The sequence below is a fragment of the Populus euphratica genome, unplaced genomic scaffold (assembly GCF_000495115.2).
Source record: "Populus euphratica unplaced genomic scaffold, PopEup_1.0 scaffold62.1, whole genome shotgun sequence".
Taxonomy (NCBI): domain Eukaryota; kingdom Viridiplantae; phylum Streptophyta; class Magnoliopsida; order Malpighiales; family Salicaceae; genus Populus; species Populus euphratica.
This window is the reverse complement of record NW_011499939.1, coordinates 329,393-350,942: the sequence shown is the minus strand read 5'-3', so window position 1 is coordinate 350,942 and position 21,550 is coordinate 329,393. Positions and strand designations below refer to the sequence as shown.

Genomic DNA, 21,550 nt, shown 5'->3' with positions numbered 1-21,550 from the left:
GTGATCATTTATTTTTCAAATATTCAAACTCTGTCCTCGAGCATATTGGATCCTAAAAGATCATCAATAATTAAAAAAGACCATGTTACCAACTTCACTTCACCTGGTGAGATTTGATGTTACACAAAATAAAATAAAAAAATCTTAGTTATTTGGGCTAGTATCGAATGATCCCACTCATATCGAATCACACTCCTTGTAAGTTGTTTAATATCCTTACACATGCACATATATCAATGTATTTTTTGAGCTTTATGAAATCAAAATATCATCGCGCACGATTCACTATGTGTCACATATTTTCTTTGTAGAATATCAATCTCTTCACAAATAATATAATGAAGTACTATAACCAATAACAAGAACAAATATTATTTACTAGTGACACAACAACGGACGAATTAACTTTTTTGTTTTTTAATATTCTCCATCGTTGCATCACTGTTCATAAGATAAATTAATATGATCAAGGTGTATAGATACCTTGGGTCGCCTATAAACATTCAAGCTATTGAAAAATATTTAAGAACGACACACGAGTTCATTCAATTATGTATTTATCATGATATTTATTTTATTTTTCTTTTTTGTTTGTTAATTCTCATTCTATATTTATCTACTTAAAGCATTAAAGTATCTTTATTTTAATATGATACTTATTTGTGCTGCAACAATCAAATTCAAAGATGAAACTTGTATTAAGCCCACACATTTATGTCTAACAAAATCATGAAAAACCTAGTTCAATTCTAAAGTTTTCATAATTTCATAAAGATCCAATCCTCTTTTTATACACACATATAACTAAAGACAAGTTATTGATATGAAATTAAGGAATTGATGAACTTTAGACAAAAGCTATGTAGCATTTTGGTGTTGTTGCTATTAAATAAAACTTAAAGATGCTTTGACAATGATTTATTACTTTATATATATGGACAAATGAATTTCATCATCTTATTTGATCATGGTTGCCTTTGATAATTTTATATTATTGTTCTGGCTTCATACAAAGTTTGATTGTGAGATTAATTACTTCATAAAAATATGGTGATATTATCAAAAGATGTCAAGTGACCATTGAATTTATTTTCGATGTATCATATGATATCAATGATAGAGATTCAATCATATTGGCCTACAATATGTTCTATTGTCATGATATAAATTTGAAATAATGTTAGCACATGACAAGAAATGATGTTTTGGGTAAGAAGAAATTTGGTAAGAAATATTTTTTTAATCAATTTTTGTAAGTGGATAATGAATTTTCCAATTCAACTTGCTTTGGTAAACAACAAACGCTCAATGGTCAAATATTTTTGGTAAATCCAGATATTATAAACTTTTTTCAAAATGTTTTTTTGTTTGAAAATGTATAAAAATAATATTTTTTTTATTTATGATATCAGCACATTAAAACAATAAAAAACATTAATTAAAAAAATAAAGAAATTATTCAAAAAAACAATCCAACTATACAAACAAACATACTCTAAGCACATATTTTATACAATGAGAGCTTCCAAGCGATCATAATAAAAATTTACAATTATGAAAACGACTCGATAAATTAAATTAATAAGGTTATGATTTAGAATCTTACTATGATAGGATTTTAAATAAAATTGATTTTGACATTAATTTAACTAGATCATGTCAGTGGTTGACCTGATTCAAACCATCTAGATTAAAATCAAGTAATCAAGAAATTTATAGAATAAAATAACAAATCTTTAGATAAAAAATAATAGATTTGAATCAATATGATAATTTGAAAAATGACTCGGCAATTCAGTGACCACTACTTTTTTGTATAAGACCTCGTATCGAGTTCGTGACTATAATGAAAACTCCATAAATATTCAAACTCATGGCATGTAGAGATTTTTTAAAATATTTTTAACAATAGCACATGTTATATCATGGCAGGGTCCGTATGGAGAAATTTATAGTGATTAAGGAGTAATTAATGGTGTTTTATTAGTTATTTACTAAATTAACTTTTTCCTTTTAAATAAATGCAAACAGGAAAGATAAATTCTAAAAGATGAGATGCTTATCATTTTTTATGAGTAGTAGATTTCAACTTCTCTTTCCTTTTTATATTCTTCTTTTTCTTCAAGATGAGTCTAAAAAATAACTATTAAAATGCCACTAATTACTCCACTAGTGCTACAAAATAACTACTAAATTTATAGTAAAAAAATTATTTTATTTCATTTTAGTTTGTTTGTTATAGTAAAAAAATTATTTTATTTGTTATTATCGTCAGTGGTGGTGATACTTTTGTTATTATAATAATGATAATGAAGTTGCCTATAATCCAATTTCAAGTCTAGATCATAAGTTAGTCATATTAACTTAAACTAACATGGTTCAATGAAAATGATGTATTTTTAATTTTTTAAATTAAAAATAACATCATTTTATTTATTTTTAAGTCAACTTAAATTTTGACAATGTCATGGTTTTATCTATTAGATTAATCAAGTTATATTTGATCAACTTCTAAATAATTTTTTGAATCTCAATCAAGACTAAGAGCAAGATAAAAAAAAATAGGTTAATGAAGCTATGAATTGACTTGTCAGCCAAATGAGTATACTATCAGTAATTATTACTATTATTATCTTATAAAAAAGAGAAATTTTATCTTTTAATAATAAATACTTAAAAAGCACCACAAAAAATATTAAGTAAAGGTATTAAATTATTATTTTTGAAATACTTTTTTATTTTAATGCATTGATATTCAAAATAAAAAATTAAAAACATATTTTAATATATTTTAAATTTTAAATTGCTCTTTAAAGAATATCACATAACAAAAATTCAAAACACACATTAGAGCCTTTTTTGTTTGATAGAAATTGGTTATTTAGAAATCACTTTCCAAATTTTTTGTGTTTATTTGCCATTAAAAAAGTTGATAAATAAAAAATATTTTCTATTCAAAAGAAAATTTGACTTGGTTTTCATGAAAGTGTTTTTATTTTATTTTGGACAAAAAATACATTTTAGAAGTTGTGAAAAATTTAAAAATATTATATTATTTGCTGATATATTAAATTTAGTTCTTAAACTTTTGATTACTATATATATATATATATATCGTTTTGATTTTTTTTTTTAATTTTAACATTTAGAATTTGACTCTTATATTAATTTTAGTTGTTGTTGTTGTTGTTATTATTGTTATTATGATTATTATTTGCTTTTTTCTTATCATTTTTTAATTAAAAAGTTTTATTTATCAAACTTGGTCCTAATTATTTTTATTGTCACTTATTTTATTTGAAATAATTTATGAAATTTTAATTATTATTATTTTAATTTCATCATCTTTTAATTTTTTTATTTGTTAGATCTGATATCTATTATTTTTATTTTTATTTATTTTATTTAAAATAATTTATAAAATTATATTTTTTTAATTTCATTTTTATTCAAATTTTTAATTTTTAATATTTATTCTTTATTATTTTAATAAACTTGAAAAAAAGTAAAACATTGATAAGTTATTTTTTATGACATAACTAGATATTAAAAAATATTTTTTAATTTATTTTCATAAAACTATCACATATTATGAAATAATTTATTTTTCTAAAATTAACTTAGCCAACATTCTAACAAATAAATATAATAACAAAAATTTCTTTAAAAATGGTTAATTTCAAAAAACAAATTGTGTTAATACATCAAAATCTCGGTGAGGCCGGGGCTGCATGTACTTCAAGATAAATCATTGGATCACCATCCGAACGACAGCCATAAATCACACCGAATCCCATAAGAATCCAACGGCTGAAAGGGTATGCAGCAGGGCCATCACTGTGCAGTCCAATGGTAGAAAATCATCCATCACATACAGGCACACCTGCTCCCTCAGAGCTTTTGTTTTGGACCCCACCTCTCAGGTCCCTCCAAGAATTACTCTGCTCAACCACAAGCACAAGAAAAATACTGTCAAGAACAAGCACAAGCCCACGCGCCAATGAACAGCAACAACCCCATTTCCCATGGGATCTATTTGCTTGGTGGAAAATACCTTAAAAATGATATATTTTCAATGTTTGGCGTTTTTTTTTTAAACTAATTTTTATAAAAAGTTAATTTTTTAAAAATAAGATTTTTTTATATTTAATAGTTTTATAAAAAATACTTTGTAGTATTTAATTAAATCATTCAAAATAAACTAAAAAATAATTTATAAATAATTTATTTTTTTCTCAAATTTGATAGATGAAAAAATTAAAGAATAATTTTTTTAAAAAATTAAATTTTATATTTTATTTTAAATAAAAAATAAAAAATAAAAAAATAGAAATTTAATCTAATAGATAAAAAAGTTAAAATAGAATAAAATTAAAAAAAATAATTTTATAAACTATTTTAAATAAAATAAATAACAATAAAAAAAATAAGGATTAAGTCTAATAGATAAAAAATTTCAGTAAAAAAAAGATAAGAGAAAAAAATAACAATTAAAAAAGTTAATACCAAAATTAATATAAAAATTAAATTTTAAGGGATAATATTAAAACAATATTAAAAAAATCAAAACAAAATATATAACAATAAAAAGATTGAAAAAAAAATGATATAATCAATAAATAATAATGTATTTTTGAAATTTTTCTTGATTTCTGAAAGGTGTTTTTCATAAAAAAATAAAAGAAAAATGCTTTTTTAAAAATCAATCCAATTTTTTTCTTAACTAAATAATATATTTTTTAAACAACTTTTCTAATTCTAAACAAACCCTGGAAAATTTAAAAATTAATTTTTAAAAAATTAATTTTTATAAAATAAATGAGATCTTAGATTCGTCTATCTTTGATCTTTGAATAACTTTTGTTATTATAGTTTTAAAAATTAAATTTGAGATAAATATCTTTATTTATGATTTAAAAATTAAAATTTTAAAAATAATATTTAATTAAAACTATTGTGAAATAAAATTTTGCATTTTGCATTTAAAATAACTAAAAAGCAAAAAAATGGAAAACATTATTTATAGAGCTTGATATAAAAAGCAAAACTATTTAGCTAATAAAACAATCTTTTTTACATGGTTTGACAAAAAATAAATGCTTTTATAATATCAAACAATCTCTTGTATTGCATGATGATAATAATAAAACATAATAATAATATTGGTTTGGTATAATGATTTATATCATCAATGATATAGAGAATAATAATAATAATAAATTAGTAATTTTAAATGCTTGAAATAAAACAGATGTTTGTACCTTTTAAAGTTTTGTATATAAAATAAAATCTGTACAAAATGGTAAAACAGCTAAATAAAAAAGGAAAAATATGCTTTATTTTGTAAAAAATGAAATAATATCCAAATAAAAAAGGAAATTATAGTAAAATGGGAGTTGGGGAAAATCCCCTCTCCTCCCATCAACCGTTACCACGTGCAGTAAATCACCCCACACCGCGCGTCGAAAAACCTCCAAAATTCAAAAACTTGCAACTCAAAATACCTCCCCCCTCTCTCTCATGATTTTTGATTCACCAAAAATTAAAAAAAAAAAAAAAAACTTATCGTTGCCCCTCTCCTCTCCACTCCCTTTCTTCACCTTGATTTTGTCACTTCCTCTCTCCCCGCTCTCGCCGGCGGGTGAAATTAAAAAAAGATTCAAAATTAAAAAATCCGGCCATAGATCTAAATCTTGTAGAGAGGAAAGAAAATGTCGGAGGAAGAAAAGTTGTTAAAGGAAGCAAAGAAATTGCCATGGGAAGATCGGTTGTTACACAAGAATTGGAAAGTTAGAAATGAAGCCAATATCGATCTGGCTTCTCTCTGCGACTCGATTTTCGATCCGAAAGACTCCAGACTTCGTGAATTCGGTTTGTTTTCGTAAATTTTTTTGCTTCAGATCCGATTGATCTGTGAAATGCGGATTCGGTTTCATGCATTTAGTGTTTTCGTGACTGTCGTTTTGTGTTTTCGTGCTTAGCTCCGTTGTTTAGGAAAACGGTTGCGGATTCGAATGCGCCTGTGCAGGAAAAAGCGCTTGATGCTTTGATTGCTTTTTTGCGTGCTGCTGATGCGGATGCTGGAAGGTAGGGTTTGATCGTATTTAGTTTTTTTTTTTTGGCGTTGGTTTTGTAATATATGTGGTTTGTGCGTAGGTATGCGAAAGAAGTGTGTGATGCGATTGTGGCTAAGTGTCTTACGGGGAGGCCAAAGACAGTGGAGAAAGCGCAGGCGGCGTTTATGCTGTGGGTGGAGTTGGAAGCTGTGGAGGCTTTTCTGGTGGGTGATTTTATGGTTTTTGGATAACGAGTGAAAATGTGTGTTGGTTTTAATTTATTTTTTCAGGATAGTTTGCTGAGTTTATGGAAATTATAAGTGAGGTTTGCAATTTTTTTTATGCTTTCCTAAAATGGTAGTTGTATTTTGGTTGCTAGGTATTAGTTTGTTAATTAGTTATAGGATTGAATGGGAGCTTTGTCTGTGATTTCACATATCAGTGTAATGGCTAACTGTTCTTCAGTTGGTTTGTATTCTTCCGTAACTTATTAGCATGGTTAGGTGGATTTTTCAGCAAAGAGTTTTTGATGTTAAGTGGATATTTTGCGTGCTTTGACCATGCCAATATACTGTTGCGCAGTGAAATTAGGTGCTGGTTTTGAATTTAGTTGGTAAATGCATTAGAAAATGATATTGGTCAAATAGCTGAGGTTAGACATATTCATTATGTAGAGACTGATTTAGTTGGGCGAGCTTGTACTTCTGTGGTTATTCATAAGCAAATCTTCAGAGCAGTTTCATATGAATTTAAACAATAAGCTAACTCCCATGGAAGCAAAATCATACTGCAAAGTTCTACAGCTGCACTTCTTATGGATGAACCCAACTAGATTGTAATTGAGGATATTTTGATGTTCTAAAGTAACTTAAGAGATGATTTTTATTCTAGGATGGACAATGGGGGCAAAAGTAGTGCTTTTGCGACTCTGTATGTAGAGTGATCTGATCCATATTAAGAATCTGTTAAAGGGGCAATGAAAGTTAGCCATACACTCTACTCTGATACATCATAAGGACATAATTGAGAAAAACAGGGCAAGAAATGGTCAATGCAGTGCTTCATGTAGAGGTTACAATGGAGCTTGTTCAGGTTTACCTTTTTGCCTATATTGAGTTGGGGGTGCTTTCTGAAAACACCTTCCTTTATGTAATATTTTAAAACTTTAACTCGGCTCATCTCTTTTGTTTTTAAAACTCCATAGAGTAGGAAAAAATTAAATTTATGTTTCATAAAGGCTGCACGGTACACCAAGGAGTCAGGTTTTGCAAATAAGGGAGTTCAAGGTTTAATCTTGGAGTGGGCGAGAATTTAATGTTTGAAACTTTGCTTTAAGAATGAATATTGAAGCTGTACAAAAGTGATCAGAAGGATTTGTAAGAAAAAGAAGCAGAAAGAAAACAAATGAGTAGTGTCAGCACCTCTTCTTCTCTGGATTTCACTTTTGCAAAAAATAATCCAAGATTATTCTTGTTCCTATATAATTCTCATGTTTATGAATACTCAGAACAATCCAGTTAGGTACGCATGCTTTTCAAACCGAAACAAATTATCAAAAGCTTTCCCTTTTTAGAAAAAGGTGCTCATATGGGCACCAGAATTTGTAAGGGTTCTCAACTGAGTAGGTTGGAGATCAAAATATGATTATGAAATGATAAATAATAGAGAACTCCCAACTCCTAAGTAAATATTTATGGTATACTAAGCTTCATTTTTTAAAATTAAGGACCTTTCTTATGGTTGTTTCATCCTGCTTTGGTTGGGAAAAATCAACTTCAAACCTGATAATCTCGTAGCATTAGAATTCATAGAACTTGCACAAGTAGGTAGGCTATAATGTTTCTTGAAACAGCTCGACTTCACTTGGAAAGTGGCACCTAGTTTCATAGTCTCTTTTATTGTGGATTGAAACCTCTGATTTTCAGTGTATCTCACTTTCTTTTATGCTGTGGTTATTTTGAAATGTGAATCGTTGCATGTGGCATTTCTTTTGTCATGCTTCAGGATTTTGTTGCATTCAGCATTTCTGTCATTTTCAATTTCTTTATTTTATTGTTCCTTCCTTCATGCATTCCATTCAATTTGGCATCCATATTTCGTGGCTTGGTTTCTAGCTGTCGCTTGCGGTGGAGCTCTTTTGCTCACCAAATGCTCACAATTTATTGCTGGAATGGAACTAGTTATTTTGTGTAAGATTGTTACAAGTGTTTGGTGTTTGTAGGATGCAATGGAGAAGGCAATTAAGAACAAAGTTTCCAAAGCGGTGGTGCCTGCAATAGATGTCATGTTTCAAGCCTTAAGGTTTGTAAGCAATACTTCTTGGTTGCAAAGCACTGATTCTTTTATTCATCCAAGTGTCTCTGCTGTTCTGTTCTCTTTGCTAATAGTGAATTTGGAGCCAAAGTTGTGCCCCCAAAGAGGATTTTGAAGATGCTTCCAGAATTGTTTGTTCACCAGGATCAAAATGTTCGTGCATCATCTAAAGGACTTACTGTTGAACTTTGTCGGTGGATTGGAAAAGACCCTGTTAAATCAATCCTGTTGGAGAAGATGCGAGATACAATGGTACAACAGATTTATTCATTAATTTGTATGACTTTGTTACTTCTTTCATTTTACCTATATATTATAACAAACATTTCTTTTCTCCTCCTTCTCCCCATGTTCCTGCATGAAGAAAAAAGAATTGGAGGCTGAGCTTGTTAATGTTACAGGGACAGCTAAGCCATCCCGCAAGATTAGGTAAATGTAGCCAGGAACCTTTTTCCACTCTTTTCATGCATTTTGCTAGGAGTACTGTAGTTCTCCTGAGATGTTTCATTAGGATCTGGGCTCATAGTCTGCCAACATAACTATGCTTTGAATTGATCATATGCTGTTCTGTCATTGTGATCCTTAGATTTACACTTCTGTTCTTTTTACACCCCACCAATTGCCCCTTGCACACGTACTGTTCTTCAGTGATTTTTCTTCTATACATTGGTTTGAAATTAATAATGGAACATGATTACAATTATTAAACCTATCTGCATGTTCCCAATATTCTGTTGCTTAAGCAATTTTATGCTTCCAGGAAATCTACATTTAACCTTCCTTTACCAATTAGTTTAAAAATAAGATAAATCTTGTTGAGGTTCGTTGTGTCATACTTCGGTTGGAATGTAGAATTAACATGTGTATGTGATCAGATCTGAGCAAGACAAGGAGCCAGAGCCAGAAGGAGTATCAGAAGTTGCAGGTCCTGGTCAGTCCGAAGAAGTTGCACCTGATGGTATGTGATTTAACTTGCTCCCATAATATCCGAATCTTTCATTCAATTGACTAACATGCTATTACTTGGACATGTTCTGATTGTCAGCTCCTCAAGAAATAGATGAGTATGATCTTATGGACCCTGTTGATATTTTATCACCCTTGGAAAAATCTGGATTTTGGGATGGAGTGGTCAGTGCTCCTGCTTCTTGTTTTCATTTTTTTAGTATTTTGGATATCTAACTTTATTGTTATCATTTTCTAAATATGCCTGTTTTGCTGCTTGCTGCTTACTGCTAAAGTGTAACAATTTGTGTCTACCTCTTAGAAAGCTACCAAATGGTCAGAAAGGAAGGAGGCTGTTGCAGAGCTGACGAAGCTTGCTTCCACAAAGAGGATAGCACCTGGTGATTTCTCTGAAGTTTGTCGGACATTGAAGAAGGTATTTTTTTTCCCCTTTAAGTTGGAACCTCCATTTTAAATTGTCTATAATCATCTCCCTTTTTATTGTCACTATATCTGGGGCTATTTTGTCTTCTTTGTGTTCCTTACTTTTTTTTTTTTACTTTATTAGTTTCCTTTCTGATGTATGAATACTATTGTTGAAAAAGCTTATTTTATTTGGTGACAAATATTTTACTTGATTCTGGAGAAGTGAATTTGTTTGGTCAATTTGTGGACAGGAAAAGAACCTTCATAAACCAAATATTATTAGGAAAAATATTTTTGAAGTATGGTGCCAAAACACATACACATTACTAGCTGTACATGCAGGTTTATTATGAGGTTACATAATTTGGTTGATGAAATTCTTCTATTTGGTTGATGAAATTCTTCTGCTTGTCCCTTTCCCTTTTCTTTTTAAGCTTTGGTCTAACCTGAATGGAATCAAATTAAAAATTTCTTAATTGTTTTCTAAGCACAAGGATCTGATTAAGATATTTTCCATGGAGATTATGGTATGCTTTTCCTCAATAGCAATTGAATACTACTGAATTTCATGATGTTAACTTGAACCTGGTACTAAACTTGGAACTCGTAGGATTACAAATGCTTTTTTGAAATTTGTATGTTACTGGTTTAAGGTGTCCAGACAGACTTCAGAGTGACTTTTCAGTACGATGCTTTTCTTATCCTTCTTAACTTATCTGTGATCCATTTTACGACCATCTGTATAATCATTTCATTTTGTTCCCCTATTAGAAGAGCTTCACCATGTTTTTGCCTGCAGCTTATTACAGATGTGAACATCGCTGTTGCAGTTGAAGCCATACAAGCTATTGGAAACCTTGCGCGTGGTCTAAGATCCCATTTTTCTGGCAGCTCTCGGTTCTTATTGCCTGTTTTGCTTGTAAGTGCCATATACACTTATGACACATTCCCATTTACTGAAGCTTTCAAACCTTGGCTATCTGGGTGTGTTGAACTGGTCTCCACAAGTGTGTCATCTTGGTGATAAGTGAGCTATTTAAGTTTATATTAGTACCTGTTTTAACAACGATGCATTTTCTATTGTTTCATCTAATAGGAAAAACTGAAAGAGAAAAAACCTACTCTGACAGAGTCACTTACACAAACTCTCCAAGCGATGCATAAGGCTGGATGCTCAAATCTTGTTGACATTGTTGAAGGCAAGTTCCACCTTTCATTCCAAATAGTTCTATGGTCTGAGAGTTTTTTCTCTACCCTTTGCTTGAGCTGTTGGAGTCTAAGAGATTGGATTTCTTTGTTTTTTGTATTTGTTTTAACCAATTCCTCCAATTTTGTTGAATCTAGAATTTGATTGTGGTTGTCTCCATGAACTCATCATGGTTGCATTACAATTCATAACTGACATGTGCATAAGAAAATAATAATTAAGCTTCTTTAGGAGAAAATACTGCATTTTCCATCTACTCTTAGTATCTTTTGTAATTACCATTTCTTTTCCCATATAGTTTGCTGTTGAATGTTGTTTATATTATTCTCCATTTTCTTTTTTTGGGTACATATAAAAAAATATATGCCACTGGTGGTTCATGATTTACAGGGTTACATACTTCTGATTCTTGATGATTTCTGTTACTGCAGATGTCAAAACAGCAGTGAAAAATAAGGTTCCTCTAGTGCGCTCATTAACTCTAAACTGGGTGACATTTTGTATTGAAACCAGTAATAAAGCTGTTATTCTGAAGGTGCACAAGGATTACGTCCCTATCTGTATGGAGGTCAGTGTATCCCTTGTTCTTATGTTAATGTTCTGACTGAAAATCAAAATCTTCACATGGCATCTTTGCTCTATTATAAGACTTTGAAGGAGAAATGGAAAATCCATTTTTACATTGTGAACTGGAACTGGCCTTTGATTAAAGATTATTCAGGGGTCATCATCTATTAATTCTTTGCTAATGTTGCATGGAGCTCTAAGATATGCAGCTGTGGGAGCACACAGATTTTGTTTATAGGCAGCTGCTTTGCCTGCTTTTTTTTGTTTAGTTTGAAATTAAGTGATTGTATTTTGCAGAGCCTCAATGATGGGACTCCTGATGTGAGGGATTCTGCCTTTTCAGTTTTAGCGGCAGTAGCTAAGGTAGTTTTTCCATTTGAGAAAAATATTGAAAAGTTTTTGCTTCAAATTTAGCTACTATTATTTTTACTCTCAAATTGTTGGTTAGATGGTTGGCATGAGGCCTTTGGAGAGGTCACTGGAGAAACTTGATGATGTGAGAAGAAAGAAGCTGTCTGAAATGATAGCAGGTTCTGGGGATGGTGTGGCAGCTGTGGCAACCTCTGGTGGGTACATCCATGTTCATGTTGCTATCACAACAATTAATTTAAAGTTGTTAAATCTTTAGCTATGTACTTGTTTTGTATTAAATTGGGCTGATCATGTTTGTTGTGCCATGGTCAGGTACTGTCCAAACTGCTCGTGGATGTACGTCTTCTGTTGAGGTTGGTTGAGGCATTCCTGTTTTTCAAACTTTATTATTTTGGTATTGTTATTTGATCATCTTTAGTATTTGTAACAATTCATCAATTACATTACAACTATAACTGTCTTATTTCCATTAGAAACTGTATTGAGCTGACTTCTAGAAAAGCTGTTTCAAACAGTAGATATGCTTTTTGTGCACCATGGAAGAGTGGCATTGGTTTTGAAATCTACAGCTGTGGTTAGTTCAGATTCTCTTTAGGGTGAAGGGCCCTATGTTTTGATGATGGTCCATTGTTGCAAGGTCACTAAATTAAGTGAGCATGACACAGCTGCTCTTCATTGGATGATAAAAGGGAAAAAAGATACACGCATGGAGTGTTTTTTTTTAAACAATAATAGTGTTCCTTTTGGCTAATTTCTTGTGTGCCTTGGTAAATTGTTCTTATTTCAATGGTTATCATGTTCACAGAAAAAAGTGATTTATCCATGTTTCTGCAACCTCATCTCAATATTTTTGCTATATTTCTCGTTGAATACTTCTTAATTCCTTGAGTGTATGTTGTAGTTGTTCTATGTACCTCACTTCGGTTTCATGAAGGATGGTTTTTTTTCATTTTATTCACCGTCATAAAAGTGTTGTAACTAATTTGCTTTTGCAGACATCAGAAAGCTCATTTGTTAAAAAGTCAGCAGCAAGCATGCTTTCTGGGAAGAGGCCTGCTCCAGCAGCTGTGAGTTTATTTTACCTTTTCCTTTTGTGTTTCTTATCCATCACTTGGTTCCACTCAAATGGACATTATCACAATGATGTTTCCTGATTGTGATATTGTTCCTTTTTTCAGCCCGCTAACAAAAAGGCAGCACCTCCAAAATCAGGGGCCAGCAAGAAAGTTGATGGAGCTGGGCGACCAGAAACTTCACGAGCACTTGAACCACCTGAAGACGTTGAGGTGAGCATTCCTTTGTTTCTGAAAGTGCTCTTTGTTGATTGACATTTACATTCATAGTTTTTGATACATGAGTTGCTCTCTTTTTGATATTTGCAGCCAGCAGAGATGAGTCTTGAAGAAATTGAAACCAGATTAGGCTCTCTCATTCAAGCAGATACCATTTCTCAACTGAAGAGTGCAGTATGGAAAGAGCGGCTGGAAGGTATGCTATAATAACCTTTTGCCTGTTTCATGCGTGCATTAAAAACTGAAGGTTTACTAAGCTGTTATTTCTGCTATTCTGATGCGTTTGCTTCCACTCAATTTCAAAACTGAAGGTTGTTTGGTTGTTTTGTCTATCCTAGGTTTTAAATGATCTTTTTTTCCACTATAAAAGCTGAAACATGACTGCTAACTTCTATTAGTTTGATTTCAGTAATCTTGTCACAAGTTGCTAGGGACATTTAATTATTCTTTAGGGTGCTTCTCTGTGAACATGTTTTCTGCTAACATCAAGATGGTGAACTATAGTGATGATTTTTATGTAACTGTTAAGTAGAATTCACATACATACATCTACATGATATGTTGGTTCTAAGTAAATTCCTTAGATTTAGGTTTTTTCTTTGACTTGTATTTAAAGTTTATTTGGTTGTGTCTTTGTAAAATTGTTTTGATGCTAATTTCTGATGAGGATATGTATATGCATGCATGCATATCTGTGTGTGTGTGTGTGTGTGGGAATTTGTATGGTAATTTCATCTTGTTGGGCATATCTATTTCTCGGTGAACAGAATTCAGAAATTTATCTTATATATAGCTTGTTCATTTTGATGCAGTTAATTGGTTTCATCTTGTTTTTTTTCATTTACTGTGTTAATTTTCCTGTTTTGGTCACATTTTTTATTATTTAATTCATTTATGGTTTTTAACCATTGGAAATTATTGCAGCAATATCTTCATTGAAAGAACAAGTGGAGGGGTTGCAGAACCTTGATCAATCTGTGGAGATTTTGATTCGTTTACTCTGTGCTATTCCTGGCTGGAATGAGAAAAACGTTCAGGTATTTAAACGTGTTTATGTTTCACTTTTTTTCCCTTATGAACAGATTATCATCAAGATCAAATGTGTGATGGTTATAATATTAAGAAATACAAACAAAAGTGCAGGTTCAGCAACAGTTCATTGAAGTCATTACTTACCTAGCTTCAACTGCATCAAAATTTCCAAAGAAATGTGTAGTGCTCTGCCTTCTAGGTGGGTATTAGGTGCTAGTTGCCTTACTCTTTTGTTTGAAGTGGGAGCCAAATATTCTGAAAAAACTGCTTATATTATTTTCTATCATCTGTAAATGTGAACCCCATTCTGTGCTAAATTGATTTTTCTCTTTTTGACCTTGTCATGCATTGGATAAAATACAACGTTGCAGCTTAGCTCACACTTCATACCTTCTCTCAGGTATTAGTGAACGGGTAGCGGATATTAAAACCAGAGCTCATGCTATGAAGTGCCTTACTACTTTCACGGAAGCAGTAGGTCCAGGATTTGTTTTTGACCGAGTAAGTATAATTATAGCTCACCATTAATTTTGTGTTTCTCAAAACAGAAGTTAGGTGCTTGCTTTAACAATTTGTGTTATTTTTGGTCTAGTATAATGCATTGAGTAACCATTTTCTTATGTGTTGTGGAATAATCTGTATGGAATTTCATCATTTGCAGCTTTACAAAATTATGAAAGAGCACAAGAATCCAAAGGTTCTTAGTGAGGGAATACTCTGGATGGTTTTGGCAATTGATGACTTTGGTGTGTCACATTTGAAGCTTAAGGTGCTTCTATTTCTCCTTCCCCATAACTCTTCCTTGACTTACTGAAGATTATCTTTCTATTCTATTTTTTATCTGGTAGTTGCGGTTTTCTAAGGGGAAATGTGAATTTTATCTCGCAGGATTTAATTGACTTCTGTAAAGATACTGGGCTACAGTCCAGTGTAGCTGCTAGCAGAAATGCAACTATCAAACTTTTGGGTGCCTTACATAAGTTTGTTGGTCCAGGTGTGTAGTTGTATTATTATTTCCAATTCTCCACATGCCTTGAATCCTAATATATATTTCTGATTTTTTTTAGATATTAAAGGTTTTCTGGCTGATGTCAAACCTGCACTGCTCAGTGCACTTGATGCGGAGTATGAAAAAAATCCTTTTGAGGTAATGGGAGGCCAAAGATCAAATTCCTTTCTCAAAATGTTTGTTCTATATTGTTTACTCGAAGCCTTTGCACATGTCTTCAGGGTGCTTCTGCTATTCCAAAGAAAACAGTTAGAACATCAGAGTCCATGACTTGTGTTTCTGGTGGTGGGCTGGATAGCCTGCCACGTGAAGATATTAGTGGAAAGGTAACACCTACTCTGATCAAGAGCTTGGAAAGTCCTGATTGGAAGGTATGGTTGTAGATACTGATGAAGCCAGCTGACTTGTTATGATTGCCTTTGCAAAACCATGTCCTTATTGGTATCAACTTCACTCTTAAATCCACATTACAGGTTCGACTTGAGTCGATTGAAGCTGTCAATAAAATATTGGAGGAGGCTAATAAACGCATTCAACCAAATGGAACTGGTAGGCATTTGAGTTAAAGTTGACTTGAATAATTATGAAGTTTCATTAAGACATGAAGTGTCATAATAAGCTTGCTGTTATAACCAGAAACCTGTTGGTCATTAATATCTTGTTTGGTTGCAGGTGAATTATTTGGTGCCCTTAGAGGGCGTCTATATGACAGCAATAAAAATTTAATCATGACAGCTTTGTCTACCATTGGTGGTGTTGCTTCTGCTATGGGACCAGCTGTTGAGAAGTCAAGCAAGGTTTGACCACTCAAGATGATCATGTTTCTTTACATTTATGTTTATGGTCCTGAGAAGAGCTTAAATTTTCTGTGCACTGGGTTTTGCAGGGTGTTCTGTCAGATATTTTGAAATGTCTCGGGGACAATAAGAAACATATGAGGGAATGTGCTTTGAATACATTAGATTCTTGGGTTGCTGCTGTTCATCTTGATAAAATGGTAATTGTTTATGGAATTACTGGTAACGTGTTATTTTAATTTTGGGCTGTTTTGATATGTCGTGGTCTGGTAGTAATGATATTTCTTTGGTTGTAGATTCCTTACATCACAGCTGCTTTATTTGAAAGTAAGCTTGGTGCTGAAGGCCGCAAGGACCTTTTTGATTGGCTTTCAAAGCAACTTTCTGTGTTAAGCGAGTTTCCTGATGCCATACATTTGCTGAAACCTGCTGGCTCTGCTATGACGGTAGCTTTTAGTTTTGTTTTCTTCACCAAGACATTTCCTGACTCCTGCGTTCTTGACAGTTGCTTTGGGATTTTGTTAGGATAAATCATCAGATGTTCGAAAAGCAGCTGAAGCATGCATCGCTGAGATTTTGAGAGTGTGTGGACAAGAAATGGTAAGTGAATTAGATATGGTGTTTTTCTCTTTCACATGCATTGATTGATGACTAAACTTTCAATTATGTATTCCCTCGTTTTAGATTGAGAGGAATCTGAAAGATATTCATGGGCCAGCCCTAGCTCTTGTTCTCGAACGTGTGAGGCCTGCTAGTGTTTATCAAGGTCTGTTCTTTGGTAACTTGGATGACTTCAATTTTGTGTCTCGGCATGCATGCACATACCTCTTGTTTTTCTGCATATTGAAGTTTGTCATGGCTTCTCAGAGTCATTTGAATCAACAAAAACAATTTCAATGGGTCCATCATCCAAAACAAGCTCAAAGGTTGGGAAAGCTGCTTCCAATGGCATATCAAAGCATTCAAATAGATCCATATCTTCGGTATGTTTCTCCTATTTGACTTGTATTGTTTGGAATTCAATGTGGAGATTGATTATTTATGTCTTGGCTTTATTAGAGAGTCATACCAACAAAAGGGTCAAAGCCAGAGCCAGCTATGTCTATTCAGGACAGAGCTGTTCAGTCTCAAGCATTATTGAATGTCAAGGACTCAAACAAGGTAGTTGACATTACACATCATAATTTTCATTAGATGTAAATAGCAATCATTCAACATTTTCCTTTTGCACTTGCCTATTCACAGGAGGATAGGGAAAGAATGGTAGTACGGAGGGTTAAGTTTGAAGTTCAAAGGAGGAGAGGGAAAGAATGGTAGTCCGAAGGTTTAAGTTTGAAGAGCCACGGATGGAACAAATTCAAGATCTTGAGGTTTGGTTTTATACAGTGCTTCTAGTTAACTCTATTGGTTTTTTTTTACTGCATTTTTAGATGTCTCTTCCCATATTCCCTATACACAGGGTGATGTGATGAAGTACTTCAGAGAGGATCTGAACAGGAGGCTTTTAAGTCCGGATTTTAAGAAACAAGTTGATGGGCTAGAGATGTTACAAAAGGTATTTGGCTATTTTCTTGAGTATTGGAAATTACTCTTGATAATGGCATCCTGTTATTGAATTTGAAATTTCTTTGTTTTCTTTTTTCCAGGCCCTTCCATCCATTGGAAATGAAATAATTGAAGTTCTGGACATACTCTTGAAGTGGTTTGTTTTGCAGTTTTGTAAATCGAACACAACTTGCCTGTTAAAGGTATATTTTCCTTTCTGTTTCCATTATAGTCTCGCTAACTTTTGTTGATATGGTTTATGAATATGATGCTTCATAAGATATGATCATATGAAGTTTGACCTGTTGAAATGGACAGGTGTTGGAATTCCTACCTGCACTTTTTGACTTGCTCCGGGATGAGGCCTATGCTTTGAGTGAATCAGAAGCAGCTATATTTCTTCCATGCTTGATTGAAAAGGTTCAACTTAGACCTTAGTAGCATAAATTGTCATCCATCTGTTATATATCATTATATTCCTTATGGTCTGAATGTTTCTGCTGCACTTGGAGAAAAATCATATTAATAGTTTTGGGAAGTGAAATGAATATTTAAAATGTTTTTCTTGAGTGCCATTATCCTGTACTTTGACAGGAAATACTTCTAATATATTGAACATACATGTTGTATGCTGCAGTTGGGGCATAACATTGAGAAAGTGCGGGAAAAAATGCGTGAGCTAGCCAAACAAATTTTGCATGCGTATTCAGCAACAAAATTTTTTCCGTACATTCTGGAGGGTTTGCGCTCTAAGAACAACCGTACTCGGATAGAGTGTGCAGATCTAGTTGGTTTCTTGATTGATCAGCATGGGGCTGAGGTGCAATTAGATAATTTATGCTGTTATTCTTATTGGGATTTTTTGCTCATACTTGTGTCCATATTTTCTTGCTTTACAGATAAGTGGACAGTTAAAGTCATTGCAAATTGTTGCAAGCTTGACTACAGAACGTGATGGTGAAATTAGAAAGGCCGCATTAAACACTCTGGCTACTGGTTATAAGATTCTTGGTATGTTTTGATTCCATGAAATAACATGTCAGCTTACTGGTATTAAGTGAGATTGTTGATATGTTAATTTTAGTGTTATGAATCTCCGTTGGCCTATTAATGATGTATATTGGGGCATTTTTTTAGTAGTATTTTTTCTTCAATAGGTGAGGACATTTGGAGATATCTTGGGAAGCTAACAGATGCTCAGAAAAGCATGATTGATGATAGATTTAAGTGGAAGGTGAGTATATATTGGTGCTTTGATCTTTGTCCACTTTCAGTCCACTCATCCTGATATTTTTGATAGGTTCGAGAGATGGAAAAAAGGAAAGAAGGTCGCCCTGGTGATGCTAGAGCTGCTTTAAGGCGCTCTGTTCGGGAAAATGGGTGTGTATCATTTTATACTTGCATTTATTTTCACTGGAGTTCTATTTTGTTCATATTATTCTGAATGTGTCCTATTTAAGATTATTACTGCTAATATATTTTCTACTTTATTTTTTCTTTCTTCATTTTCTACCATCCAGTTTTCCATGCCTTCTTTTTAATTTTGGTGACATTGCTTTTATATTCTTTATTTATACTTAGGTCTGATATAGCAGAACAGAGTGGGGAAGTTTCACAATCAGTCTCTGGCCCTATATTAGCCAGGTATCATAGGATTTGTTTTTGTTTCTTCATTATCATATCTTTGCTTTCATAATTTCTCTCCTTGAGTAAACTGCTGTCCATGTCCAGGAAAAACTTTGGTACTCAGGAGCTTCAGGTGGAGAGACATATAATGCCCCATGCACTCAATAGTGCTAGTGGTCCCACGGATTGGAATGAAGCTCTGGACATCATTTCTTTTAGTTCCCCAGAGCAGGTTTTTAGCTGACCTCATTTTGATCTTTTTGAGTCCTTGGAATGCATGGTTTCAAGTACCAAATTTTAAGCAATTGTGCTATAGGATATACTTCTTCACTTCCATATATTGGTCACATCTGGTTTTGCAAAATAGCACTATCATGTTGGATGATGTTTTTAACTGTCTTATGCATGTCTATCTACCATTCCTGCATGTCCTCTTCACTTGTCTTGTAATTATGTGATAGTTTTTGGCTAGTTGATATATTCTTTAATATGTTTTCAAAATTAATTATATGTTCTTTCCTGGTATTATTTGGTTAAGCATGTGATGAGACTGTCATTGCAATTAAAATGTTATGTTTTTTTTGGATGCATCACATAGTTTCTTAATTTGTTTTCCAATGTCCAATTGTTTTGCAGTCATATTTCTTTTTTTTTTTGTGCCCTATAGTTTCTTAATTTGTTTTCCAATGCCCAATTGTTTTGCACAGTCATATTTTTATTTTTTTTCCCTATTGATGGGTGAGTTCCTGAACTATAGAAGTGACTTCTACTTGCAGTCAGTTGAAGGTATGAAAGTTGTTTGCCATGAGCTGGCACAGGCTACCAGCGATGAAGAAGGAAGTGTGATGGATGAACTAGTGAAAGATGCAGATAGACTTGTTTCATGCTTGGCAAACAAGGTAACAATTGTTTCATGACAAAATTTGTCTGATATTTTCCTTTTCGCATTTAGATGTCAACTGGCTTATTTAATAAGAGCTTGCTACTCTGAAGTTCACTTGTTTCCTTGTTTTTCCACCTGAACAGGTAGCAAGGACATTTGACTTCAGTTTGACTGGAGCATCATCACGGTCTTGTAAATATGTTCTTAACACACTCATGCAGGTAAAATTTGCAAGTTTTTATTCCAGTACATAACCTCCCTTCCTTTTCTTTTTCCTCAAAATGGTCCATGTCCTCCCTTGTCTTCACCACAACCCCATCCAGCATTGAGGTCTACTCCCTCATTCCCATAAATAATGTTTTTTCCACACATTTTTAGGAATATAAAAAATTAATTAAAGGTGTTTGTTTTAAACATGTTATTCCACTTTTACTCCTAACTATATCTATATGGTTAAATATTAGTATTCAATAAATTTTTAAAAGTAAAGGTTAATAAGGGAAAGTGAGTGAAAGTTTGTAATAATTGTAAGTTTATTTTTAGAATGGACACTTAGATGAAGACTGCCAAAATGGAAAGCAGGGGAGTGTTTGGACATTAAAGGAATGTTTGGGACCTAAAAATTTTAGAATTTTTTTTCTTGAAATGAGTTTTTTTATGTTTTCATATCGTTTTGATGTGCTGATGTCAAAAATAATTTTTTTTTATTTTGATGCATTTATAAGTGAAAGCACTTTGAACAACCACTGCTACCACAATCTCAAACATGCCCTTCATATGGATCTGAGCGAGTATTTCTTGATAAAATATTAACTATATGAACATTCCTGCAGACTTTCCAAAATAAAACACTTGCTCATGCTGTCAAAGAGAGCACTCTTGACAGTCTGATAACAGAGCTTCTACTTTGGCTTTTGGATGAAAGGGTCCCACATATGGATGATGGCAGCCAACTCCTAAAAGCATTGAATGTGCTGATGCTTAAGATACTGGTGAGGATTTAATGGAAGATGTGCCTATTTAGTCTGAAGATGTCCATTACATAATTGTTAACTGATCATCACGTGTACAGGATAATGCGGATCGAACTTCATCCTTTGTTGTCTTGATTAATCTGTTGCGACCTTTGGATCCCAGCAGGTGGCCTTCACCTGCATCAACTGAGACCTTTGCCATCAGGAACCAGAAGTTCTCTGATCTTGTTGTAAAATGCCTCATCAAACTTACGAAGGTAACATATTTGATATTTCAATCCTTGGAGCCTTCTTCCTTTTGACTTCACACTGATTTTCATGGATGGAAAATTTTGGTTTTGAGCTGGTAAACTAGAAATGTTTATAATAAAATTTCAACAATGATTTCTGTACTTTTCTATGAAAAATTGTTTCTGATTTGGCCTTTTGAAGCTCGATTATAAATTACATTTGATCTAAAATCAGCTGATTTAAGCATGACATGTACTGATCAAATGTCTTTCCCT

At 32.6% G+C, this 21,550-nt stretch overlaps 1 protein-coding gene across 1 annotated transcript in view; it reads left to right on the top strand.

Moving 5' to 3' along the window:
- Window positions 1-5,513: 5,513 nt before the first annotated feature.
- The window catches only part of LOC105136801 (protein MOR1-like), an 18,876-nt gene continuing 2,839 nt past the window's right edge, over window positions 5,514-21,550 (top strand). Inside the window, exons 1-47 of the mRNA XM_011042285.1 lie at window positions 5,514-5,871; window positions 5,982-6,087; window positions 6,157-6,280; window positions 8,278-8,357; window positions 8,444-8,621; window positions 8,734-8,798; window positions 9,245-9,327; window positions 9,415-9,500; window positions 9,637-9,750; window positions 10,540-10,659; window positions 10,837-10,939; window positions 11,379-11,515; window positions 11,812-11,877; window positions 11,963-12,080; window positions 12,199-12,239; window positions 12,882-12,953; window positions 13,065-13,172; window positions 13,269-13,374; window positions 14,103-14,215; window positions 14,322-14,409; window positions 14,611-14,711; window positions 14,872-14,979; window positions 15,099-15,204; window positions 15,278-15,357; window positions 15,441-15,590; window positions 15,693-15,768; window positions 15,892-16,016; window positions 16,106-16,216; window positions 16,313-16,462; window positions 16,542-16,616; window positions 16,701-16,782; window positions 16,884-16,999; window positions 17,076-17,177; window positions 17,312-17,386; window positions 17,476-17,571; window positions 17,663-17,764; window positions 17,880-17,981; window positions 18,199-18,381; window positions 18,461-18,572; window positions 18,719-18,795; window positions 18,862-18,941; window positions 19,143-19,205; window positions 19,293-19,419; window positions 19,964-20,086; window positions 20,214-20,291; window positions 20,904-21,062; window positions 21,143-21,301. Coding sequence (XP_011040587.1) covers window positions 5,712-5,871; window positions 5,982-6,087; window positions 6,157-6,280; window positions 8,278-8,357; window positions 8,444-8,621; window positions 8,734-8,798; window positions 9,245-9,327; window positions 9,415-9,500; window positions 9,637-9,750; window positions 10,540-10,659; window positions 10,837-10,939; window positions 11,379-11,515; window positions 11,812-11,877; window positions 11,963-12,080; window positions 12,199-12,239; window positions 12,882-12,953; window positions 13,065-13,172; window positions 13,269-13,374; window positions 14,103-14,215; window positions 14,322-14,409; window positions 14,611-14,711; window positions 14,872-14,979; window positions 15,099-15,204; window positions 15,278-15,357; window positions 15,441-15,590; window positions 15,693-15,768; window positions 15,892-16,016; window positions 16,106-16,216; window positions 16,313-16,462; window positions 16,542-16,616; window positions 16,701-16,782; window positions 16,884-16,999; window positions 17,076-17,177; window positions 17,312-17,386; window positions 17,476-17,571; window positions 17,663-17,764; window positions 17,880-17,981; window positions 18,199-18,381; window positions 18,461-18,572; window positions 18,719-18,795; window positions 18,862-18,941; window positions 19,143-19,205; window positions 19,293-19,419; window positions 19,964-20,086; window positions 20,214-20,291; window positions 20,904-21,062; window positions 21,143-21,301 — 4,986 coding nt within the window. The 5' untranslated portion in view covers window positions 5,514-5,711. The remainder of the gene's footprint in view (window positions 5,872-5,981; window positions 6,088-6,156; window positions 6,281-8,277; window positions 8,358-8,443; window positions 8,622-8,733; window positions 8,799-9,244; window positions 9,328-9,414; window positions 9,501-9,636; window positions 9,751-10,539; window positions 10,660-10,836; window positions 10,940-11,378; window positions 11,516-11,811; window positions 11,878-11,962; window positions 12,081-12,198; window positions 12,240-12,881; window positions 12,954-13,064; window positions 13,173-13,268; window positions 13,375-14,102; window positions 14,216-14,321; window positions 14,410-14,610; window positions 14,712-14,871; window positions 14,980-15,098; window positions 15,205-15,277; window positions 15,358-15,440; window positions 15,591-15,692; window positions 15,769-15,891; window positions 16,017-16,105; window positions 16,217-16,312; window positions 16,463-16,541; window positions 16,617-16,700; window positions 16,783-16,883; window positions 17,000-17,075; window positions 17,178-17,311; window positions 17,387-17,475; window positions 17,572-17,662; window positions 17,765-17,879; window positions 17,982-18,198; window positions 18,382-18,460; window positions 18,573-18,718; window positions 18,796-18,861; window positions 18,942-19,142; window positions 19,206-19,292; window positions 19,420-19,963; window positions 20,087-20,213; window positions 20,292-20,903; window positions 21,063-21,142; window positions 21,302-21,550) is intronic.